Source organism: Plectropomus leopardus, chromosome 4, assembly GCF_026936395.1.
Source record: "Plectropomus leopardus strain MGB_pleo_1.0 chromosome 4, ASM2693639v1, whole genome shotgun sequence".
NCBI classification, from domain to species: Eukaryota; Metazoa; Chordata; class Actinopteri; order Perciformes; family Serranidae; genus Plectropomus; species Plectropomus leopardus.
Genome location: NC_142179.1, coordinates 1,920,505 through 1,944,139, shown reverse-complemented (window position 1 = coordinate 1,944,139; position 23,635 = coordinate 1,920,505). Strand labels below are relative to the sequence as shown.

The window sequence follows — 23,635 nt, the reverse complement described above, 5'->3', positions numbered from 1 at the left end:
TCTTTTCTTCCTCTTCTTGTCTCCTCTACTCCTCTCTCAGTTGCCTCATCTCCTCTTCGCTCCTCTCCTCTCTCCTTGTCTCCTCTGCTCTCCTCTCCTCTCTCCTTGTCTCCTCTCCTCTCCTCTCTCCTTGTCTCCTCTCCTCTCCTCTCTCCTTGTCTCCTCTCCTCTCCTCCTCGGTGGGCGGGGCGGAGGTCCCGGTTCCTCCCTCAGGGGGGAGTGGTCTTGTGATGTATCCGTGTTGGGAGCGCTGTTTCCCGGTCAGCCTCCCAGCTGTGCTTTGCTGTGATTTTCCTCCTCTTCTTCTCCTCCTCTTCCTCCGGTACTCCCGGGCCGGGCCTCCCGCCGCTGTCTCCGGTTAAAGATGGAGCTCCGGTCTCTCCTCCCGGCTCTGCTGCTCCTCTCCGCCGCCTGCCTGCTATCGGTGTCCGGCGCGGCTTCACGGACGGGACCGAAAGTCACCGAGAAGGTGGGTGATGATTTCTGACGCATTTATCTGCATCAACCCAAATCTGTCCTCTCTGCTGCGCGCGACACCGGCCCAGCTTCTTTTAGTGCGCGCGCCGCTGCCGGAGGATACAGCACGAGCACACACGCGCACATACACACGCGACGTGTCGGCGGGGGGAGGCCTGGACCGGAACTCACACTTGTCTCAGCGCATATTTAGGCTACAGACTTCCTTATCATACATCCATGCCACAGATCTTTCCAAAATGTGTGAGACAGTCAACACACACACGCGCGCGCGCACAGCTGTCCACGTGTCCATCCGGAGGACTCTAAATGCGCAGCGCGCTCTGCACGCACGCGCTGACCTCAATGTGCACTCTGCAGGCTGCAGTGTGTCTTATTAATGCTCACATTAATGCATCACGTGCTGCCATATGAAATACAGTCATGAAGCTAAAATGTCCTCCCTCCATTAAACACCTGCTTATTAAAACCTGCTTTATTTTGAAGGGCGTTAATATTGTCAAGACTGATATGAATATTTAATGACAGAAAAAATGCTAAAAATATACCGATGTCTCTCTTTCATTTAATTCAACATACTGTCAGTGTTTGAAGGAAAATGATTAAACTAAAATCATAGACACAAAAAGGCACCTTTCGCAGCGGTATGATACAACTTCGGGCATTTTAGGTAACATAAAAAAAAGCTGTGAAGTCCCGATAGGACGGAGAAGGATGAGAGGTGTATGGGTCCAACAAACCCCGGACTTTCATCTGGGAGTCTGCTGTTTGCTTCCCTAAAGAACGTTGAGCCGAATTATGTTTTTTTCTAACTTAATCACGTGCTTTTGTCACACATGGGAATAAATACGAGGTGTTTAACAGACGTGTAAGAGCCACTTGATTGCACATTTATGTTATCCGTTGAAACGGCTTCTATTCATATGTTTATTTTTTAAAACGCTGCATGTGAGCAGAAACTGTACATTTCCTGTGAAAACAAAAGTGTATTTTGGAAAGTTCAAATGCTTTTCAGAGATGTAAATTTTAACACGCCACAGTTGAAGCTAAATTTATGTCCTCTCAGTTATAACTGCTTTAATATGTTCACCAATTTATATATTTTATATATTTCTCCTTAAGGATCAATAAGGTCTTACTGACTGATGATATTTTGAAATAATATCTGCAAAGTGACAAAAATAACTAAAAGTTCAATATTTACCTGTGAGTTGAAGTAGAAGTATAAAGTAGCAGAAAATGGAAGTACAAGTACCTAAAACTTGTACTTCAGTATAGTACTTAAGTAAATCTACTATTTACTAGAACCTAACTTGTAGTGAAATGTATCAGCACACCACACACTGCACCACACACTGTACTACACACTGCACTACACACTGCACTACACACTGTACTAAACACAACACTACACACTGTACTACACACTTTACTACACACTATACTACACACAACACTGCACACTGCACTACTACACAGAATACCACACACTGTACACACATAGCAGAACTCTAGCCCTGTGTGTGTGTGTGTGTGTGTGTGTGTGTGTGTGTGTGTGTGTGTGTGCGTGCGTGTGTGTGTGTGCATGTCCAGGTGTTTTTTGACATCACAGTAGCGGGTCACGAGGTGGGGCGCATCGTCATCGGCCTTTTTGGGGAGGTCGTCCCACTAACTGTCAATAACTTTGTCGCCCTGGCAACCGGAGAGGTAGGATGATTGTTGTTGTTTATTTGATTTTAGATGTTTTTTAAGTTTCCCTGTGGTAACTTTATTTTGTGTTATTTTTGTGTTTTACATTGTTTGTTCTGCAGTTTTGATTTTGTACTTCTGGTCCATTTCGTCCGTCTTTAAATTTCGTTTCTGCCTGTCTTGAGATTTTTAATCTCAAGGTTTCTCTGATTGAACAAACATTTTTAAATAAAACAAGTTAAGTAAAATCTAAGCAAATACTGTGATTCAAATTAAGATCTCTAGTTCATGTTGTTGATAAAATACTGGCCACTTTAATATGAAATTACATATATAGTTGGGTTCAGTTGAGTTGTCTATTGCATGTGTTTTTTTTATTTATTTCTGTATATTTGGTGCACAGAATTTTCTACAGAAGATTTTTTAAGATGTTTAAATTCTAGTTTGTCTCATAAAGCAAATGCATTTTTAATTGAATTTAAGGATTTATTTTTTATTTCCTTTATCTATATTTTTTCCTGTTAAAGCTGCTCATTAAGTGTCAGACATGTCTCTGCAGAAAGGTTACGGCTACAAGGGGACAAAGTTTCACCGAGTCATTAAGGACTTCATGATCCAGGGAGGAGACTTCACAGCGGGAGACGGGACTGGAGGTGAGACTCAAAGTGACGCTCTGCCCTAAAATACGATTTTTAAAGTACTACTTCCTGTACACTTGTACGCTGAATTCAAACTGCAAGTTTTCACGGAGGAAAGAAAAAAGCATCAAAACATCCACAGAAACGTAACGTCATGTTGCTGCTCTCTGTTCATAGGAACTTTTAAAAATAAAAAATATGCACATCAGACCTCACACACAGCTTATTAGCAGGTGTTAAAGGGCCCATTTGTGCCATAAACTGCAATACATTTTTTTTTAAAAAGTTACAGAATGCAAAAGACAGTTTTTCAAGTAGATTTTGAGAGATTTTAGATTTTTATACATCATGAAAATGACTGAAGTCTTTTTCTGTTTAGGTCACAGCATCTACGGAACGACTTTTGCAGATGAAAACTTCAAACTGAAGCATTTGGGAGCGGGCTGGGTGAGCTCACACACATTTGTTTTTATGTTTTTGACCTCAGTATTTAGGAATCATGAGATTAAAAGTTCAAAACCACTATTATTTTTTTAAAAATATTTCTTAACCCTTTATATCAGTTTGCTTGTGCTGCACTCAGACACCTTTCACAAGTATTTTAGCCTCTGAAATCAGTTTGATTCTTTCAAAACACAGAAAAAAACATAACAAGTAACTTGGCAAGAAATATCCCACAAACTGGAAAAAAAAGTAAAAGGTGAAAAGGAAATGGAAAAAAAGAGAAAATTTTCCCCAAAACTATTTACAGTTTTTTTTTAAAATTATATATTTAACATTATGTTACAATTAAAAGAAAATAATGTTTTTTTGCATAATATATATATATATTTTTTTAGGTTATTTTCTTATTTTTACTTTACATTTTTCTTTTTTCCCTATTTTCCAATCATTTTTGTGGAACATCTTTTTAAATTCTTGCTTGTTTTGGGCCATTAAGCTTCTCACAGCCCTCAGATGTTTTTTAAAGAAAGCAAACTCTTTTGCCCAGTTAAGGGTTAACAGAAGGAGGTGATTTATAATAACATGATATATGAGGTGAGACGTGTGTGTGTGTGTGTGTGTGTTAATGTACCAGGTGAGCATGGCGAACGCCGGTCCGGACACCAACGGATCGCAGTTCTTCATCCTGGCGGTCAAAGCGCCGTGGCTGGACGGGAAACACGTGGTTTTTGGAAAAGTCTTGGACGGGATGGTGGGTGGACCCTCGCACTCTTTTCTTTCATCTGCTGCAAAAGATATGACATTTATAATATTAATTAATAATAATAATAATAATTAAAGCTGCAAGCAGCGATGAAAGGGCCCTCGCACCGCCGTGTATGTCGGGGCACTGGTGGGACTCCAGCTAAAGCGGCCGTTCATTCGTTCTGTGAAAGTCGGATAATTACGCAGAGTTTGGACCCTGAAGTGAGCTATTTTAGATGGTGTGGTACTTCCAACGGCCAGCCCTAAAAATATCATGATATTATTTTAAAGCCACAACGCCTAGCCGCAGAAGCTACTTTATGTGCAACTCTAGTTGACTTAATAATTTAGATTTTAATAGTTTACAGACCAAAAAATTATATACATATATAATGTATCGCACTGGGATGTAGAAAGCACCAAAATTTTTGTTTATTTAACTTTATTTTATGGCAGAAGCTACTTTGTGTGTAACTGTAGTTCATTTAATAATTTTGTATTTTAATAGTTTACAGTAGTTTAGAGGACATTTAAAAGAAGAAAATATATATATATATATATATATATATATATATATATATATATATATATATATGTATGTATTGCGATATCACCAAAAAATATCACAATATTATTTTAAAGCTATATCATCTAGCCCTCGCCACTGGGATGTAGCAGAAAGCTCCACAATCTTATTTATTTTTAAATCTTTTTTAGTCATAAAGTTTTTTGTTTGCATTTAAAAACTAAAATAATAATGATTATTGTGTATCTAACCTGCTTCTGTGCGTCTCCTCTGCAGTCTGTGTTTCACACCATCGAGCTGCAGGACACCAACGACAGGAACCTGCCGTACACCGAGTGTGTGATCGTCAACAGCGGCAGGATCCCCGTCAAAGAGCCGTTCGTGGTGGAGGTGGAGGGCTGGTAGACGCGGCCGTCAGAGGGTTAACTGTGAAACAAAAACACTGTGTGATTATTACTATTGTTATTATACGCTGGTGAGCAATCAGAAGTCCGGTTTGCCAAATTCACATTCTTCTATTATCACGTGCCAACACTAACGTGCCAAAGGATGCTAGTATTTAAAGGAGGAGAAATGTTTGATACGATACACAGCTTTCTGTACTGATACTGAAACTAAATTTAAATACTTTTATGAAGTTTTCTTTTCTGTTCAACAAATAACAAATTCCTTATACAAACGCAGCTGCACAAGAAGGATCAGAAAGTTTTATTTCAATCTGGAAACATTCGGTCAAAAAGTGAAAAAGACTAAAAATCGGACTCAGCAGCTTTAATATTGTATTATGTTAATTTTTGTCGCATTTCAGTTGGTACCAAAAACATATCGGGAATCAGTATTAACTACCTTTTCTGAAATAGTTCACCTGGTTAAAATGAACATGACTTCTGATTGGTTTCTATTGTATGCAGAGATAATATATAAGTAAGAGATCTTTTTATGAACGTATTAACACATGCACATCAGGAGGGAAGATTTATATCAACTTTATGACACCATGAAACACAGGTCAAAGAAAAACTGAAAACCTTTACTCTGGTTCGGAGTTTAAATGGAGATTAACCCTTTGGAACCTGAATGAATGACAGTTTTTCTTGTGCTGCATTGAGACGCTTTTCATAAGTATTCAGACCTTTGAAACATTCACTAAAAAGGTTTAATTCTGTTCAAAAATACGGGAAAAGGCAATGAGCAAATTAGAAAATTGGTAAAAGGGGACAAGAAAATAAACTGAAAATAAATATTAAAAAAGAATAAGGTATTATTAGAAAATCTCTGCCCCCCAAAAATATCCAGAAACTATTAATGATTATTCGAATTGGATATTTAAAACAGAATATATATCATATATACATGAGAGGAAGGCAATTAGTAATTTAAATAAGAATAGCCCAAAGATTTGCAAAAAATCTGTACATTTGCAAGAAAATTAGCACCTACGTTTACATATATATTGCTAATTTTCTGGTAATTTTTCTTGCAAATTTACTAACTTTTTAGATCAGATTATATCACAGAACATGTATCATATATACATGGGAAAAAGGCAGTGAGCAATTTAAGAAAAAATGTCCCAAAGATTTGCAAAAACAACTGTACATTTGCAAGAAAATTAGCATCTATATTTACATATATATTGCTAATTTTCTGGCAATTTTCTTGCAAATTTACTGGCTTTTTAGATCAGATTAGATGGACTTTATGAATCTAGACAAAAACTGAAGGGCTACGCAGCTCACAGTAAAAGGAATATCACAGCAAGACAATAAAAACAAGTTTAAAACAACATGTAAAAACAGCAAACAGCTTTTAAAACAAAACCAAAAAATCTAAAAAATACTAAAGAACTAAAACCTAAAAATAAAAATCAGGGGGTCAATAGTTGAAAAACTGTTGCCTATTGCCTTCCTCCCATGTTTTCAAAATAAAACAATCTGATTTACACAGGTTTCAAAGGGTTAATAGACACAAAAGTTAAACTCATCACAGAAAGTAAAGGAAACATATCCATGTAATTAATAAGCGGCTTTTCTCTCTGCTCAGGTGGAAACCTTATATCTCCAAGATGTCTGCTTTTTCAGGATTGTGGCTAAAACGCCACGTTTTAAACTTCGCTGTGACTCAGCCGCTTGATCGTACACAGACATCAAAACACAGAGGCTTATGAGCTAACCTGGATGAGGAAAGTGCCTAAAAATGGTCAGATCCCAAAGTCATTTGCCGTAACTCAACCTGACGGTGTGAAAATGATCTAAACATTTAAACTCTAGCGTTCGTCTTGAATCGTGCTGAGACTTTTTTCAGAATCTGCTTTGAAGCAGTTGTTGGAAAACGTGGAGATACGAAGGTTTTTTTTAGCTTGTAGTGACCACAGACTGTGTATAAAGATGGACGACACGCCCCCTCTGACCCCCGCTATGCTGAAGTGAGGTTAAAATATTCACGATACCGGTGTTGCCATCTTACGAGGGTGATTTTAAGTGAGAGCCCAAATCTGCATGGTAGCGATATCACATTGGCTATCACAGCTGTCAGTTATTTTGTATAATTTACAAACGCGTTAAAACCGAACTTATTATGAAAATAAACAACTGAACAAACATCAGAGTGACGAGAACGACCTTCAGTGACAGAAACCATCTTATTTATTTGGCGTGTACTTTGAGTTTTTAGTTTGGCCCTTTCACGAACATGGAGGGGCGGGCTTTAAGACCTATACCGCAGTCAGACACCAGGGGGCGACACAGATCAAAACGTTAAACTTTGGGGGAGCTGCCCTGTCGTCCATCTTTATATGCAGTCTATGGTAGTGACACGTTGTATGCAGAGCTGAGAGGTCGGTGTTTGTCACTGTGTTAATGCTAACGGTTTCATACGTTTGCATATTTTGCGGATGTTGTCAAGTAGCATCATCCCCGAAAACTCTGTATCAAACTGAACCGGAGGCGGGTTTGCACCACAGATTTGCGCAAAACCTGATGTCGATAAAACACGATCGTGAGACGACTGTGTTTCCACTGAGCGATGTTACGCCACTTCTCTTCTCTGGGCTGTTCTTCTAAACTGTTTGTGCATTTTCCTACGAAAAGTAATGCAACCAAATTCATTCAAATCCCCTGTAATCATGAACTGGACTTTTGTGCAGAATCCACCTATTTTGGAAGGCTGAAGTGATCAACGCGTTTAACGGACTAAACAAGGACGAGGGTTTGAGCGGACTGCAGGCAGGTATTTGAGGGTTAACGGAAACCTGCCTTGTGACTAAAACATGACAAACATCATGGAAAGTTGCACTTTGAGAATATGTAGCTAAAGTCTGATTGCCAAAATCGTTCTTTATTTGCCAAATTTTCCTCACACTTTCTATGCATCTTATCAATACTTACATATCCTCATTACTGCTATCAACCATATGCAAAAAAAACAAACTCTGTAGCAAGTGTCAAACGCCATTCTCGCACTTTATTTTTGATCTCTCCTTCACTGATATTTACTTTTTCATGTTTGGATTAAACAGAGGTCTTTTCTTCCTGATGCATTATGCACTAAAAACTACAGCACAACCTGCACAGGAAGGAGAAAAGTGTGGAAGTGGATATTAAAACTGTAGCTGTCCTCTCAATAATGAGTTTAAATGTTGTTTTTGCTGACTGTTAGCAGGTCGGTAAACTCCTGATTGTTTTATCTGTTTTGTTTTGGTGTTTAATTTTTTTTTTTCTTTTAACCCAAAACTGTCACGGTAGCTCTACAACCTAGAAAAGTTATGAATAATTTTCCTTCTAACACAAAGTGGCAAATTTCTGTAACAAAGATATCAAGAGTTCAGTTTTTATTATTTATCGTAACAGAAACACAAGAAGAAAAGTGCCAACAGGTGTGTTTTCTACAATAAACGATATGCTGTTGCCAAACTGAGAAAAGGTTCAATAATTTTCTTGTGTTTGTTGTCAGTGTGTGAAATAGCAGAGGTGTGGACTCGAGTCACGTCACTTATGACTTTAGACTCGATTTGATGAAATAAAAAAAAACTTTGAGTTGGGCTTTAATGCCAATGACTTGTGACTTTACTTCGACTTCAGGGGCGTTTCTAGACACGGGGCCCCAGGCGAGGGGCACCTTGGATGTTTTTAGATGAGAAAAAAAAAAGAATTATTTTCAATATCCTCCATGCTTAGTAGATTATTTTTTGCTGCTGACAGTCTGGGATATGTCAGTGTGTGAGTGTAGCTGCTGACAGTCTGGGATATGTCAGTGTGTGAGTGTAGCTGCTGACAGTCTGGGATATGTCAGTGTGTGAGTGTAGCTGCTGACAGTCTGGGATATGTCAGTGATCAGCAGCTACATTGACTGTGACAGGTCACCTAGTGAAAATAGCATGTATTTCCTCCATATGCCAAATATGGTCAAAATGACCTCATCAGGTGGAAAATAGTCAAAATGACAAATTCAGAGTCAAAAGCCCAGAATGACACCCAGAAATAATACAAGTCCTGTTTTTCTGCTCTGATGGCTGTGGGATCAAAAATGTCAGTTTGAATGGGTTTCAATGGAGCATTTTTGGACCTGAACAGTCTGAATGTAACTATTTAGTTTCCACAGTGTATTTTAGACTTATTGTAGGAGCTGAGCTGCAAATTCACTGAAAAAAATTAAGAATAAAAAGCGAGTAAAAGGCACCAAACAGTCCCTAAGGGTTAAAAACGTGCCTGGACCGATGCTCTGCTTCTAAAACATGTCCAGTGGACAGCAGAGCTGTCCACTAACCCTAACCCTAACCCTAACCCTAACCCTAACCCTAAGCTCGACTTCCTGCAGACATCTGGAGTAAGTCTCAACCTGCTGGGTGTAAAACACTAAATCGAAACACTCTTCACTCAGACTCCAACCCTGTCCTGAATCATGCAGAGACCCTGTTTTGGTCTCTGCTTTGAACCAGTTGTGGGTCTGCAGGCCGCTGTTTGAGAAGCGTTAAACGGTGTAATTATCGTCGGTAAAAGGTGAAGCTGCAGCGGACGGCCGAGAGCTGACAGCTGATCTCTCAGAGCTGACACAAAACTGCTGCTAATGAGAACTACAGCGGGTGATTTGTTTTCCCCTGTTCTACAACACACACACACACACACACACACACACACACAGATACAAACAGATAAACAGTTACAAACACACACACACACACGGGGGAGGAAAACATCTCCGAACACAAAGGTCAGAGCGGAGCAGAAATCTCAGGAGGAAGACAGGAAGTCGACAGAAAACAGTGAAATATATCAGCGCCGTGCACACGGCTCCTCTGAAACGTCAAAACTCCACAAATTAAGAAAAAATAATCTGGAATTTCACCGCCGTTTATTTCAAATATAGTTAAAGGCGATCGGCAGCCTGACGCGCTTCATCTTTAAATCATCACAGAGGCTGTTTTATCGTCTGCTTTTATTTTACCTGAAACCTTCCTGTCGCTTCTATTATGTGCTGATTTTTAATCTTTGAATTGATTTATTTTTAATTCTGGAAAAAATTAATGTTTTATTTTTTTACTAGATGATGACAGATATAAAACGTCCAGATATCAACGTCCTCAGAGGTTTTTTTTTTTAATTATTATTATTTTAGGGGGCTTTTTAGCCTTTATTTGATAGGAAACTAAAGTGTGAAATGGAAACAGACACCAGCAAAGGGACTGGCGGACTAATTTTTTCTGTCCTTGGAGAATATCTAATAATCTCCCACAGCTAATTTCCACGTCTTTTTTCTTTATTTGCAATTCTTCAGACATTTTTTTGCCAAGCTGCCCTCTGTCTTTGTCCCAGAATAAATCAAAGCTGTTGCCAGGTTTCTGAGGTCGAAATGCTCGTGAGAGTCGTCCGAACGCAGCAACAAAACTGATGTCAATCCAGATTGTAAAGGCTGAAAGCTGCATTTACGCTCCCTAAAATCAGCCCAGGCTTAGATTTTTAAAGAAGTTTTAGTGTTTTTTAATCATAAGAAATGCTATGAAGGCCCAGGTGTGATTTACAAATTTACATTTAATTTATAAAAGCATACAACTCTGTATTTTTTTTTTTTTTAGATGTTTTAGGTTCACTTTTTCACACTTATTTGCACATTTTTTCTTTTTTGTTTGTTTGTTTGTTCTCTGTACATACTGTGCATGTCTTTATTGTTATTATTGTTATTTTATTTTATTCTATGTTAAGTTCCTTTCTTTGTATATATATATTTGCATTATTTTGCCTTTTTAAGGAATATTTTTTTCAGTTGCTGCTCGCTTAATTGCTGCTGTAAGGAAACAATTTCCTTCACTGGATTAATAAAGTATTTCTACTCTATTTTAAAGAATTGACGGTTATTTTTGATGAGCAAATAAGGATGTAAAATATAAACAGCAGCACAAACTCTCAGCAAAATGCAGTTTTTTATATCTCTCCTGTTTGAAACGTCTCAGCTGGCTCTATATTTTCTGTCGGCTGTTGTTTTGTTTTCCACAGGACCACCAGGTGGGACAGATGGACAGACGGACAGACGGACCACCTTAAACACCCACCAGCTCTCCTCAGCACGCCGCCAAAGAGAAACCCCTCTCTCCGTTTGTCAGCCGATATATAACAAGACTGTCTGAGCCCGGCGAAGCAGCAGAGAGCCCCGAGACGGAGGGCAGCGAGGAGGACGGAGGAGAGAAATAGAAAGCGATAGAGAGACGCAGAGAGAAAGAGACAGAGAGGAGGAGGAGAGAGAGAAAGTGGTGGTAGGTTTTTAAATGGTCCGGAGGGATGCGTGTCGAGGAGGAGGAGGAGGAGGAGGAAAGAGGGGAGGCTCCCACAGCGACTGCAAGTTGTTATATTGGGGATCTGTTAGTGGATCAATGAAGAAAGAAAGAAAGAGAAAGAGGGAGGGAGAGAGGCTGTGTGGAAGGATGACAGGCCTCATTACCACCAAACCTCAGACAGTGATGCTTCTGTGTGTGTGTGTGTGTGTGTGTGTGTGTGTGTGTGTTTGCAGTTGCAGTGTGTGTGTACATTCTCACATGTATACTGTGTGTATTCCCATGCCAGCAGAAGCCTATTTACATGCATGAGTGTGTGTGTGTGTTTGCAGGATTGTCTATCCTCTCTTGTGCTTGCTGTGTATAATTGTGTGTGTGTGTGTGTGTGTGTGTGTGTGTGTGTGTGTGTGTGTGTGTGTGTGTGTGTGCGCTCCCTGCAGGCCTGTGTAAGAGGAGGATGATGGGACAGAGTTGTTTAAAGGTCAGCAGCAAACACATCATCAGACAGAGAGAGAGAGAGACGCCCTGAGAACTAACAGCTAACCTGCACACAACCACAACACAACCGACACACAACCACAACACAACCAACACACAACCACAACACAACCAACATACAACCACAACACAACCAACACACAACCACAACACAACCACAAACTAACCACAACACAACCAACACACAACCACAACACAACCAACACACAACCACAACACAACAAAAATCTAACCACAACACAACCAACACACAACCACAACACAACCAACATACAACCACAACACAACCAACACACAACCACAACACAACCACAAACTAACCACAACACAACCAACACACAACCACAACACAACCAACACACAACCACAACACAACCAACACACAACCACAACACAACCACAACACAACAAAAATCTAACCACAACACAACCAACACACAACCACAACACAACCAACACACAACCACAACACAACCAACACACAACCACAACACAACAAAAATCTAACCACAACACAACCAACACACAACCACAACACAACCAACACACAACCACAACACAACCAACATACAACTACAACACAACCAACACACAACCACAAACTAACCACAACAAAAACCAACACACAACCACAACACAACCACAAACCAACCACAACACAACCAACACACAACCACAACACAGCCAACACACAACCACAACACAACCAACACACAACCACAAACTAACCACAACAAAACCAACACACAACCACCACACAACCACAACCTAACCACAACACAACCAACACACAACCACAACACAACCAACACACAACCACAAACCAACCACAACACAACCAACACACAACCACAACACAACCAACACACAACCACAAACTAACCACAACACAACCGACACACAGCGGTTGCAGCCACGCTGATATTAAAGTGGGATCACAGTGTAATCTCTCTTTTTTAAATGTTTGGGTAATAATAATAATAATAATAATAATAATAATAATAATAATAATAATAATAATAATAATAATAACAATAACAATAACAACAATAGTAATAATAATAATATAACAATAATAATAATAATAATAATAATAACAATAATACAATAATAACAATAATAATACCAGTTGTATTGCAGAGCTGCAGATAAGAAACAAGCGTCTGGTGTGTGCACAGACGGCAGCACTGATCTCAGTGTTTTTGGATAAATGTTTTGTATTATCAGATTAACGTGTTTTTTTATGGAAATCATATTCACACATTCGTACATATTCAGGCACGAGAAAATGTTTGGAGAATATTCAAATAATGAAGTGAAATAAAATCAAATATTATAAATTTTAACTTGACCAAGTTACCTAATATACCTAATTTTCAGGTCATTTTCTTGTCCTTTATTAAGTTTCACCCTTTAAAACTTAAAATCTGGAGCGAAATCATTTCTTTGTGCTGCTTTCAGACGCCTTCAACAGGTATTTAACCCTCTAAATTCTGTGCACATTGGTGCGATTTCCTTATGAAACATGGGGAAACAGGCAATGAGCAACTCGGTAAGAAATGTTCATCAAACAAAAGAAATTAGTAAATTTGGAAACTTGAAAAAAAAAAACTAGGGAAAATGTTTAGGGAAAAAATTAAAGCAAGGGGGAAACTTTAAATGTATTCACATATTATTAAAAATATGTTACAAAATTCTAATAATTTCTTTTTTAAAATTGTTTAAATTAATCTATTTTCTTTTTTGTTGTTTAATTGTACTTTATTTACTAATTTTCAGGTAATTTTCTTGTACTTTTTTTGTAATAATTTCTTGCTAATTTTTGTGTCATTTTTCCTCGTTGCTCATTGCCTTCTTCCAACGTTTTTGAAAGACGTCAAGCCAATTTGCTCAGGTTTCAAAGGGTTAACTGTGACCCCGAGAGTCTTTTCAGGCCTCAGATCTTCGTTTGGCCCGAGTGTGTGACCCTCGGCATGCTGGGAGTCAGAGGACTGAGGCTGCTGCTCTGAACGCGCTGTTAGTGCTCGTGTTGTTACAGCAGAGCAAAGTCATTTTCACACTTTTGTATCGAGTGGTTTTCTGTCTGAGGCTGGAAGCTTGAAAATCAATCCGGAAAACTTTGGAAGGAAAATGCTCTTCAGTAAAACAATCTGCTGCAGTTTGAACTCGGATCTTTCAGCCTTTAGGAGTCAAAATGTTCCCTTTTCTAAAGAGTTACACCGCGGCGCTGTAACTTTACAAAGTGCAGGAGGAGACGTGCCGCAGCGATTTGTGGAGAGCTATTTTAGATATTCTTTAAGTCGAGTCACGATCCTTATGAGCGCTTCAGGTGTAAAGGACCATCATTAAAAAGTTGCTTATAAGCTGCTGTTTGAAAGTTTGAGGCTTTATAGACCTGCCTGCCGCTGGCCTGTTTATTCTTTTATTGTTTAGGGGCTTCAAACGTTTTAACTTTTAACTCTTAAAAAACACTTTAAAATTAATATTTCACAAAACATTTCATTGCACAGTTTGTTTCTATCAGTTTTTGAAACCTTTTCATTTTTCCTGCAGGTTATTAAACAGCCCGTTCTTATTCTTAACTTGTCAAATACCTGAAACGACGAAATATAAGGAGCTGGAAAACAGAGGCGGGAGGTGGATGGTCCAACAAACCGTGGACTTTCACCGAGGAGTTCACTGTTCACGTTTTATTTTTGTAAACCTGATCACGTGCTTTTGTTGCAAAAGGAAATAAACATAAATACAAGATGTTTTACCGACTTTCTTTTTTCTCTAATTCTCTTGATTATTTAATTGAAATTATGTTACAGAAAATTAGAAAATAAAATATTTTATTTTTCTTGCACCATCTTTCATTTTTTGTTTTTTACTTTCTTTCTTTTCTTTTCCGGCCTTAGTTTTTATTTTGAAATATTGTGTGTGTATACTGTATAAATACGATGTTTGCTAAATAAACAAAGTTATAAGGTTTCATTGTGATGTGTTCATGCTCAGCTCCGTAAAATGACTATTAGGTAAATAAAACGTCATCGTGATGTGTTCAAATGTTACATCAGGAAAAAGAAAATGTAGTTTTTGGCGACAAACTTGAATAATACGGTTGTTTGGGTGAGAAATAATTATATAATAATAAATAATAAAATGGACAGTAGAGATGAAACTACAACCTGTTTAACGTCATAATTTACATAATTAAAACTACCAAGATTTTTCAAAGTATATAGTGAATTTAAAATACAATAATTAATTTCCTAATCACCAAAAACTGAAAGTGACAGTAAAACCAGTTCTGTTAAAAAATGTATTTTTGCCTCATCTTTCCACCAAATAATAGGAAAGTATTGATAGTGGCATCGATGAGGACTCGGATCATTACAGAGTCTCGATAATGATATTAATACCAATAAAAATTAACGATCCCGTCCCTACTGGCAACACTGTTGGCCGCTCAACTCTTATTAAGTCATAAATCTCAAATCTGCAGCTCTCGGGTTTCTTCTACTGGAGTGAAACAAAAGTGAAATAACAAAACTTCGTTTCCATCAGTGACTGATGGTAGAAAACTAAACGCGGATGTGAAGCCGCTCTGAAGGATCTAGTTTCTCTGCTCACCTCCGCCAACGGTAACGACTCTCCCATCATGTGCAGATCCTCTCCCCTCGCCGCCGTCACCACGTCGGCCATATTGACCCGCCGCTTCCTCCACGGCGACAATTATCACCTTCCTCTTCTCCGTCTTTTTCCTCCTCCTCCTCCTGTGTGACTGCAATTAGAGAGAGGAATAATCATATTGACGGGGCTGACAGGTCGGGGCAGGAGAGCGGGAACATGAACGGTTACACGTGTCAAAGGCAGAGCGAGGAGGAGGAGGGCGCTCACAGATATCACCGAGTCTTATTATAGCTTTGATATTGTGACAATGACACGCAGTCAATTCAAATTCACAATCACAGAGGCCACCGGGTCCGAGAGACGCCCAGGAATTAGTCTGCTGACATTTCTACGCGCACATATTGACATCTAACAGAGCAGAAGAGCGCGGACGGAGACTAACAGACTAACGCCGCACTGAATTACATATCGACGTCCACGCAGAAGACCTCGAGACATTAAACTGTATTTATATCTTGATGAGTGGCAGGCAGGTGTCCCTTACAAACTGACTTTTAGAAACATTCGTGTTTGAGATCAGTTTCACTGCTGTGTCTCCACACAGGACATTTTCAGCTAATGCTGCCTTCACGTGCTCCTAAAAAATATTTCATTTACTAGTTACGAGCACATAAACGGCCCTCAGAAGTCATAATTACGAGTAGAAATTGGGACATTTAGATGATGCCCGAGTTGTGATGTTTGCGGGAAGTTTCAGGGCAGCGCAAAAGACAGAAAGCATCAAAACAGAGTCAATAATTGACTGTAAAAAAATTATATATTTCATTACTTTGTTCCTTATTTACTTTAAGTAGTTGCATGTTTTAATATCTGCGTCTATAATCGAGAGCAAGTAAGTACTTTTATAACTATAAAGCAGCCAGGTGAGTATACTAACATTAATAAAAACATTATTTTATAACAGGAGTTACCAACTTGACATCATAAATACATAAACACTGTGAGCAAAAATCAACGTTTGGTCAGTGGGAAGAAACTTTTTATCAATTCATGCATTAAATATTGATTTTTGATCATATTTAAAGCAGGGCTGGAAATGAACTTTTTTGTCCAGCTGCCTCTGTGGCTGATGAACTCAACAGATTAAGATTATTTTTATGGTGAATAAAGCAAATCTAGCAGCCACGTGTACAGTTTACCAGAATTTGGCTGCTGGCTGATGCTAATTTCCAACCCTGATGAAAAGTGTAATATGGTTTTAATGTTAACTGCTGTCCATGTAGATTGACATAGATTACATATAAAAATATATCTAAAAAATAAAATAATATGTACAAATAGAAATAAACAGCTATCAACCTCTTATTTTAACTGTAAGCATTAAATGCAACCAAATTTCTTTGTAGCTTCCATGTTGTTCCCACTTTAAGACCTCAAAGCACATAAACACAAACGACTTCACAACTCGAAAAATTTCTGGCATCACATGAATGTCGTTAACATTATCAAAGCTTCAACAAAAACCTTTCTGTCAAACACAGACAGAAAAATGCCTTTAGTTAGACGCTCAACAACATGAAAAAAGCATTCACGCTCATGACACTCGCATAAAATCTCAAAACAAATCACACAGAAGTTTCACAGATGAATAAAAACACGTGTGCAAAGCTACATTTAACAAACAGGAATGACTGACCTCACACATGTTGGTTATTTGTGTATTTTAATATATATTTTGAATTTGATGGAAAGCTTTTGTGTAATGAATTTAGGGCTGCAACAACGAATCGAGAAAATGTATTATAATCAATTACTGAATATGTTGGCAAGGCATAAAATTTTCGTTTCGTTGTGTCGCGCGATTATCGCTCACCGTTTCTCTCGCAGCGCTTGTCAGGAGCGTCTCAGCTGCGTCTCAGCTGCGTCTGAGCTGCGTCTGAGCTGCGTCTCAGCTGCAGCACGTCTACAGAAACGGCGGCTCGCCGATTTTTTTGCGCGTGACGCGCGTTTGTCATCAGAAATAGACAGTGAAGATGGCGTTTGATGATTATATTGACTCTGTACTACCTTTTACTGCAGTTTAAAAGTCCGTTTCTGTCACAGAGCGGAGGAAATACAAAGTCGGCTGTTTTACTCCAACTTCCCCGCTTCCCTTTCAAAACAAAAGCTCTCCGAAAGGTCTCAGTGGACAGAATCCCATCAGTTGCTGATACACGGCATTTTATTTTGAAACATTTACAGGACCGTGTTGTCAGCTGTGCGGGAGCTTGCACGACTTCATAAATGAGAATTTGTGCTTATAAATGTGGAAATACAGAACAAATATCTGCGGCCGTAACGCAGCAGCGACGCTGCATACGTGAACACCACGCGCCTGACGCACGCTAAGGGCATGTTGTAAAAGCTGTCAACATTTAGTTTTTGAATTGTTTCATATTTGATTTTGTAGTTATTTATTATTTATAATTTAATATTATTTTGACAGCTCAGGGATGTTCAAGTAACCGCCTGTTTGAGCAAAGTGATGGGAGGAAAAAAGCTTATTTTACTATTATTTCTATTTTAAATAAAAGAAAAATTGAATCCGCGTCATTAATCGAAAAAATAGTCAACCGATTAATCAATTATCAAAATAATCGTTAGTTGCAGCCTTAAATGAATTGCAAACTTTAAAACTGTATGAAAATTGTATGGGGAAAAAATAAAGTACAAATGAGGTAGAACGTCAAAAAATATATATTTTTTAAAAAAGTAATAGCTATCTTTTACTTTTTAAAAAGCATATCATGGGGGGACCATTGTTGCACCATTTCCCCAGTGTTAAGTATCATTGGCAGCCATTAGCATTAGCTTTAGCATTAGCTATAGCATTAGCTTTAGCAGTGTTAAGTATCATTGGCAGCCATTAGCATTAGCTATAGCATTAGCTTTAGCAGTGCTAAGTATCACTGCTGGTCATTAGCATTAGCTTTAGCAGTGCTAAGTATCTTAGCACTAGCATTAGCAATGAAGTCAGCATCGTAACATAGTTAGCTAGCAGTTAGCTAATAGTTGGCTCACTTCAGTTTTTTGTACACATCAACAGTCACAACCAGCCGTTAAAAAACACCATCAAGAGACACAAAGTTTCAATAAATTTAAAATATTCTCACTTTTGCCAGTTGTTTGGTTTGGCTTCATCCAGCTGGTGTCTCCTTCATGTCTCCTGGTCCAACTGTCAAACCTGGACAGGGAGAGTCCAAACTATTTTGGAGGGAAGGGGTATCTAGAATGTACCATATGTGAGCAGTACAGAGGGGTGTTTCTATAGGGGCACTAAACAGGTATGCACAAATCAGTGAAAAAAATACTTTGGACTAACTTGAAAAATTACTCTAATTTCTTACAGTTACATTTATTAATTTTTTCTTCTCTTTTTTAAATAATATAATGTCATTGTCAGGCAGAAACCTCATATCTCAACATTTCACTATTTTATTTGTTTCTTAAAATTATTCTTTTGGTCTATCAATGGGTTTTACCATTTCTAAACCAATGAAATGTATCTTTAAAAAGCGTGTGACTAAACCTCCTATCTCCATTGGATCCTTTAAAAAACACTGTTTTTTTGTTTTGTTTTGTTTTTTAGCTAAATCCTAAAAAATAGAAATCATGGAGATAGGTTTAAGCCTGATGATTTAAGCCTAAGAAACCTTAAATACTGATTCAATATCAAGCTAAGTATTCCTTTGGCCAAAGACAAAAAATATACTTGGATGTAATTATAAATATTAGAAAAAAAATTAGATAAAATTTAAAACCGAAAAAAAGTTGTAACAAATTTTTAAAAAATACCGTATAGTCTTTCTAATAAATACTAATAAATACACGTCTTTAATTTATGTGAATGCATAACTGTAATTTATTATAAAGCATTTTTTTTGGCAAAATTTACACTCACATAAAGTAAAAAGTTTTTTACTTTGTTACAGCATTTTTGAAATGTATGATTTTTTCCCCAATATTTAAAATTACATCCAAGTATAACTGTAATCTAATATCAAGTAAAATAATTTTTTGGCCAATGACAAAAATTTACATTCACATCTAGTAAAAAGTTTGTTTATAAGACCATATACCATATTTTTAATTTGTTTTAACCTTTTTTTTAGTTTGGAAAGACCTTATATTTACAATTACATCTGGGCATAATTGTAATTTAATATCAAACACAAAATTACATTCAAATAAAGTAAAAAGTTTATTTATTATAAGGACCATACCACATATTTTACTTTGCTACAACTTTTTCTCATTTTGGAAAAACCTAATATTTACTATTACATCCAAGTATAATTTTTCCTTTACAATAAAGTAATTAAGACACTCTAGTTTTGTTGCTGGCAATTTTATTAATTTTTCTCAACTTTCTTCTCATTTTGGATTCAGTGCATTCAGTGTCATATTTTTATTAAGATAAAGTGATGTTTAATGTGCACAGAAATGTTTTGTATCAGCATTGAATATTTTGGCTGATTCATCTCAATTAACTCAACTCAGCTTTATTTTATTAATTTTCCTTATTTTATAATACGCATTTATACAAACATGCAGCAGAAAGTAACACAAAGAAACACAATTTAAAGTATAACAGTAACGATTATACATGAAGTTTAGCAAGACTAGAAAAACATTAAAGCTATAAAACATAAAAAAGCAAACTAACAAAACTGATAAATAAAATGAATAAATAAAATGAGAATGAGCAGCAGGGATAAAATAAAGTAACAAACAATGACTAAGACTTAAAGTTATACAGATAAAAAAGATAAATCTTTTATTAACTTTTAAAAATACACAGTTTTCTATTCCACTATCCAGAAGCACTTCCACAGCGTAGGACAGGGATACCGACTCGCTTCGCTTAGGGGTCATTTTTGCAAAATGACAGGAGGCCAGGGGCCCATACATGTTTCTAGGATTTTAGGACGTTTCTAGGATTTTCTGGTACATCTTATAGCATACTTTACATATTTCTCTGCTGCTACTGCATTTCAAGAATAATTTCTAGATGACGTGTTGTGTAAAGGTTTTACTGTATTTTCTCAGCAGATTTATCAACACGTTCTCATCCCGATTCATCACATTTCGTCTCTTTGACAGCAGACTTTCACATCCACATGTTGCGCTCCAGGTGTCCTAATGCTTTCGCTGTTGATGTTCCGGGTTACCGATGTTGGGATGTCAACAAAAGCACACAGTCATGTTAAAGCAACAAAAGCACGTGGTTGGGATTGAGCAAAAAATGCATAATGTTAAGATTAGGCAACAAAAGCATGTGGTTATGTACAGGCAACAAAAGCACATGGTTAGGACTGGGCAACAAAACCATATGAAGCACATGGCAACTAATGCTGGGATGTCAACAAAAGCACGTAGTTGTGTTTAGGCAATAAAAGCACATTATTATATTTAGGTAAGTAAAGCAGGTCATTAGGATTAGGCACAAAATCACATAGCAACCAATGCTGGGATGTAACAAAAGCACATGGTTAGGGTATTATTTAGAAATATATTAAAAATAAGCTTGAGAAAATGTTTATTATTATTATTTTACTTATGATAATAATATATTGAACATTATGTTACAGAATTATTATTTTTAAGCATTTTTTAAAGTAATTTCCTTGTTTGTTTTTAGTTTGTTTTTTCCGTTCTTAAAAAGTACAAGAAAATTGTCTTATTTAGTATATAAGACAATTTTCTTGTACTTTTTACTTATAATTTTCTAACTTTTGGATAATTTCTTCTCAATTTGATCATTGCTATCTTTTGACTTACATTTATTTATTTATTTTTGGTTTTTGACAGAAATCAAGCCAATTTGCGCTGCTTTCAAAGGGTTAAAAGCTCATTTCCCAGCTGTCTTTCTTTGTGTATTCATTCATACATCACAAACTAACCGTTTACATTTGGGTTAATTATAGTAAAACTGATTTCTTGCGTGCATTCATTCTCCAGCTGGTCTGTGTCCTATTTATATTCAGTCTTACACTAAAAGCTTATTTTCTACTCTTTCTTTTACCTCATATATTCTTGCATTAAAACCCAAATTCCTCTCTCTGTATGCATATCACAAATTGTGCAGTAATGTTTCTCCCATCTGTTTGCATTCCTCCATTAAAAGCCTCATTTTGCCTCCACTTCTCCACATATTAAAAGCTATTTTCTGTTTTTTAACTACATGCATTCCACCATTAAAAGCTAATTTTCCGACAGCCTCGCTCCCATCTATATGCATTGCTGCGCTGAGGCCTAATTTTTCTACTTTCTCTGCGGCTCCTCTCCTCTCGGGCTCCATCAGTCCGGAGGAGCCTTCCGGGGAAATCGTTAGTGCTCCTTCTCTTTAAATTGGGGAGGTGGACGGCAGGTGAACATCGCATTGATCGCCCTCTCAAGGCCTCTTTCTCTCCCCTCCCCTTCATCCCTCTCTCTCTTTCTCCCTCTCGCATCCCTCACCACCAATTGTCTGGCCTTTACTCCCCCCACCTCCCTCCTCACATCACCGCCAATTGCCGGCCATTTTTCCCCCTCTATCTCTTCCTTCTCCTTTTCTTCAGATGCTGGCGGAGGTCACAAATTTACAAGAGAGAGCGGAGGGGCGGCGGGGGCGGCGCTGTCTGTCTGTCTAACAACCACCATCATTGGGCGGAAAACAGAGATATGGAGGAGGGGTTGGAGGGGCCGGGGCAGCAGCAGGGGGTTATGGGACAGAGATGGTGGGTGGCTTGGGAGGGGGGGTCGGAGTAAACATAGTGATGATTTCCCCTGAGTTTCGTTCATCCGGAGCGATGAGGAGGGAGAGAGACGGAGAGAGGAGAAAGGAGAGAGAGCAGCTGCTGTCCTGTCACCGCCGCGATGACACCTCCTCCTCCTCCTCCTCCTCACAGGGAAAGAGAAAAGAGAGAGGGATGCTGCGAGAAAATCGAAATGCTGACACACAGATATACACACTGCCGGCGCACACACCAAACACCCTCAGCGGGCCCCTCGGACACCTCTCATCGTCCAATTAGAGTCCTAACTGAGAGGAGAGACTCCCGTCTCGCGCATTATTTTCTCTGAAGTGCTCGTTTGTTTTGGGTTTTTCAGATTCTTTTTTCCTTTTTCTTGTTGTGCGTTAATGGCTGCGGCCGTGGAAAATGTTCTCTCATTTGTCAACTCAACTTGTTAATGAGTTTTAAAACAGTCCTTTAATAAAAGAAAAGACACGAGGTGGGTTTACTTTACAGATTCGCACAAAACTTGAGTGATATTTTTGAAATGTTGATAAAACGCATTTGTGACATGACTGGATGTGTTTCCTGATGATAACATCCCAGTAACCATGGTGATGGATGTTCAAAACATTAGCAGATTTATTTCTATTGCAGCCACCAAACTAGCCGTCATTAACACGTAGGCGTGTTATGGAGCCATGATGGAAAGGCGAGCCCCTTATACGAGGGAGCGGCCACGTATGAGGGATTTCTGGGAGCTGATAGTCCACGATTTCACAGAGGAATTATGGATTCAAAACTTTCAAATAATCTGCTCAACTTTCTCAGAGTTATGTGATGCAATAACAGCTCTTGTAGCTCCTGCTGCATCATGGGAGCCAGGTCCTACTGACAAGCACATAGACACAGCATCATGTGACCTAGAAAAGACTAAAAAATGTTTCTATTGCAGTTTGTGAAATACTGCTTTTTCAAATCGCCTGAAACACGACCTCATGCAAGTGTAAAAACTTTTTGCAATGCATGGGATTTTTTTTTTCTAAATTGATGTCTTTCCATTAGGTGCATTTTATATTTGCAGTTTCAATTTGCACGATTTGAGGGTTAATGGGAATCTGAAAAGTGAGTCATCGAGCTACGCCAGCAGCTGTAAATGCACTAAAGTACTGGACCGCTTAATAATTAAATCTGATAGAGCTGCATGAAAAGTCAAATGATCACCAAAATAATCAAAATAAATCCTCTGGGGAACATGAATGACAGTGCAAAAGTAGTTGAGATACATACTTTAACACTGGTTGGTCACTGCCCTCACAAGTCAAAAGAGACGTGCTTGGTCGGCATGTGAATTTCCGCTCGCCCTTACACCTCAAACACACTGCGTGAGTGAGTAGCGCGTGACGGCAACCTTGCTGAACTGCACGCTTCTGGTGTTCGCACTGGCCACTCTGTTGCTATGCGTTTCATATTTTCAAACTATAAG

The 23,635-nt window shown here is 38.1% G+C and overlaps 1 protein-coding gene across 1 annotated transcript; it reads left to right on the top strand.

The window, feature by feature from the left end:
* The first annotated feature begins 230 nt into the window (after positions 1–230).
* Positions 231–8,438, top strand: ppic (peptidylprolyl isomerase C). The gene is made up of 6 exons (XM_088076255.1): positions 231–469; positions 2,071–2,184; positions 2,726–2,819; positions 3,184–3,251; positions 3,883–3,999; positions 4,795–8,438. The coding sequence occupies exons 1-6, from the start codon at positions 365–367 to the stop codon at positions 4,921–4,923; spliced, it is 627 nt and encodes a 208-aa protein (XP_087932381.1). The 5' UTR covers positions 231–364; the 3' UTR covers positions 4,924–8,438.
* Positions 8,439–23,635: the final 15,197 nt, after the last annotated feature.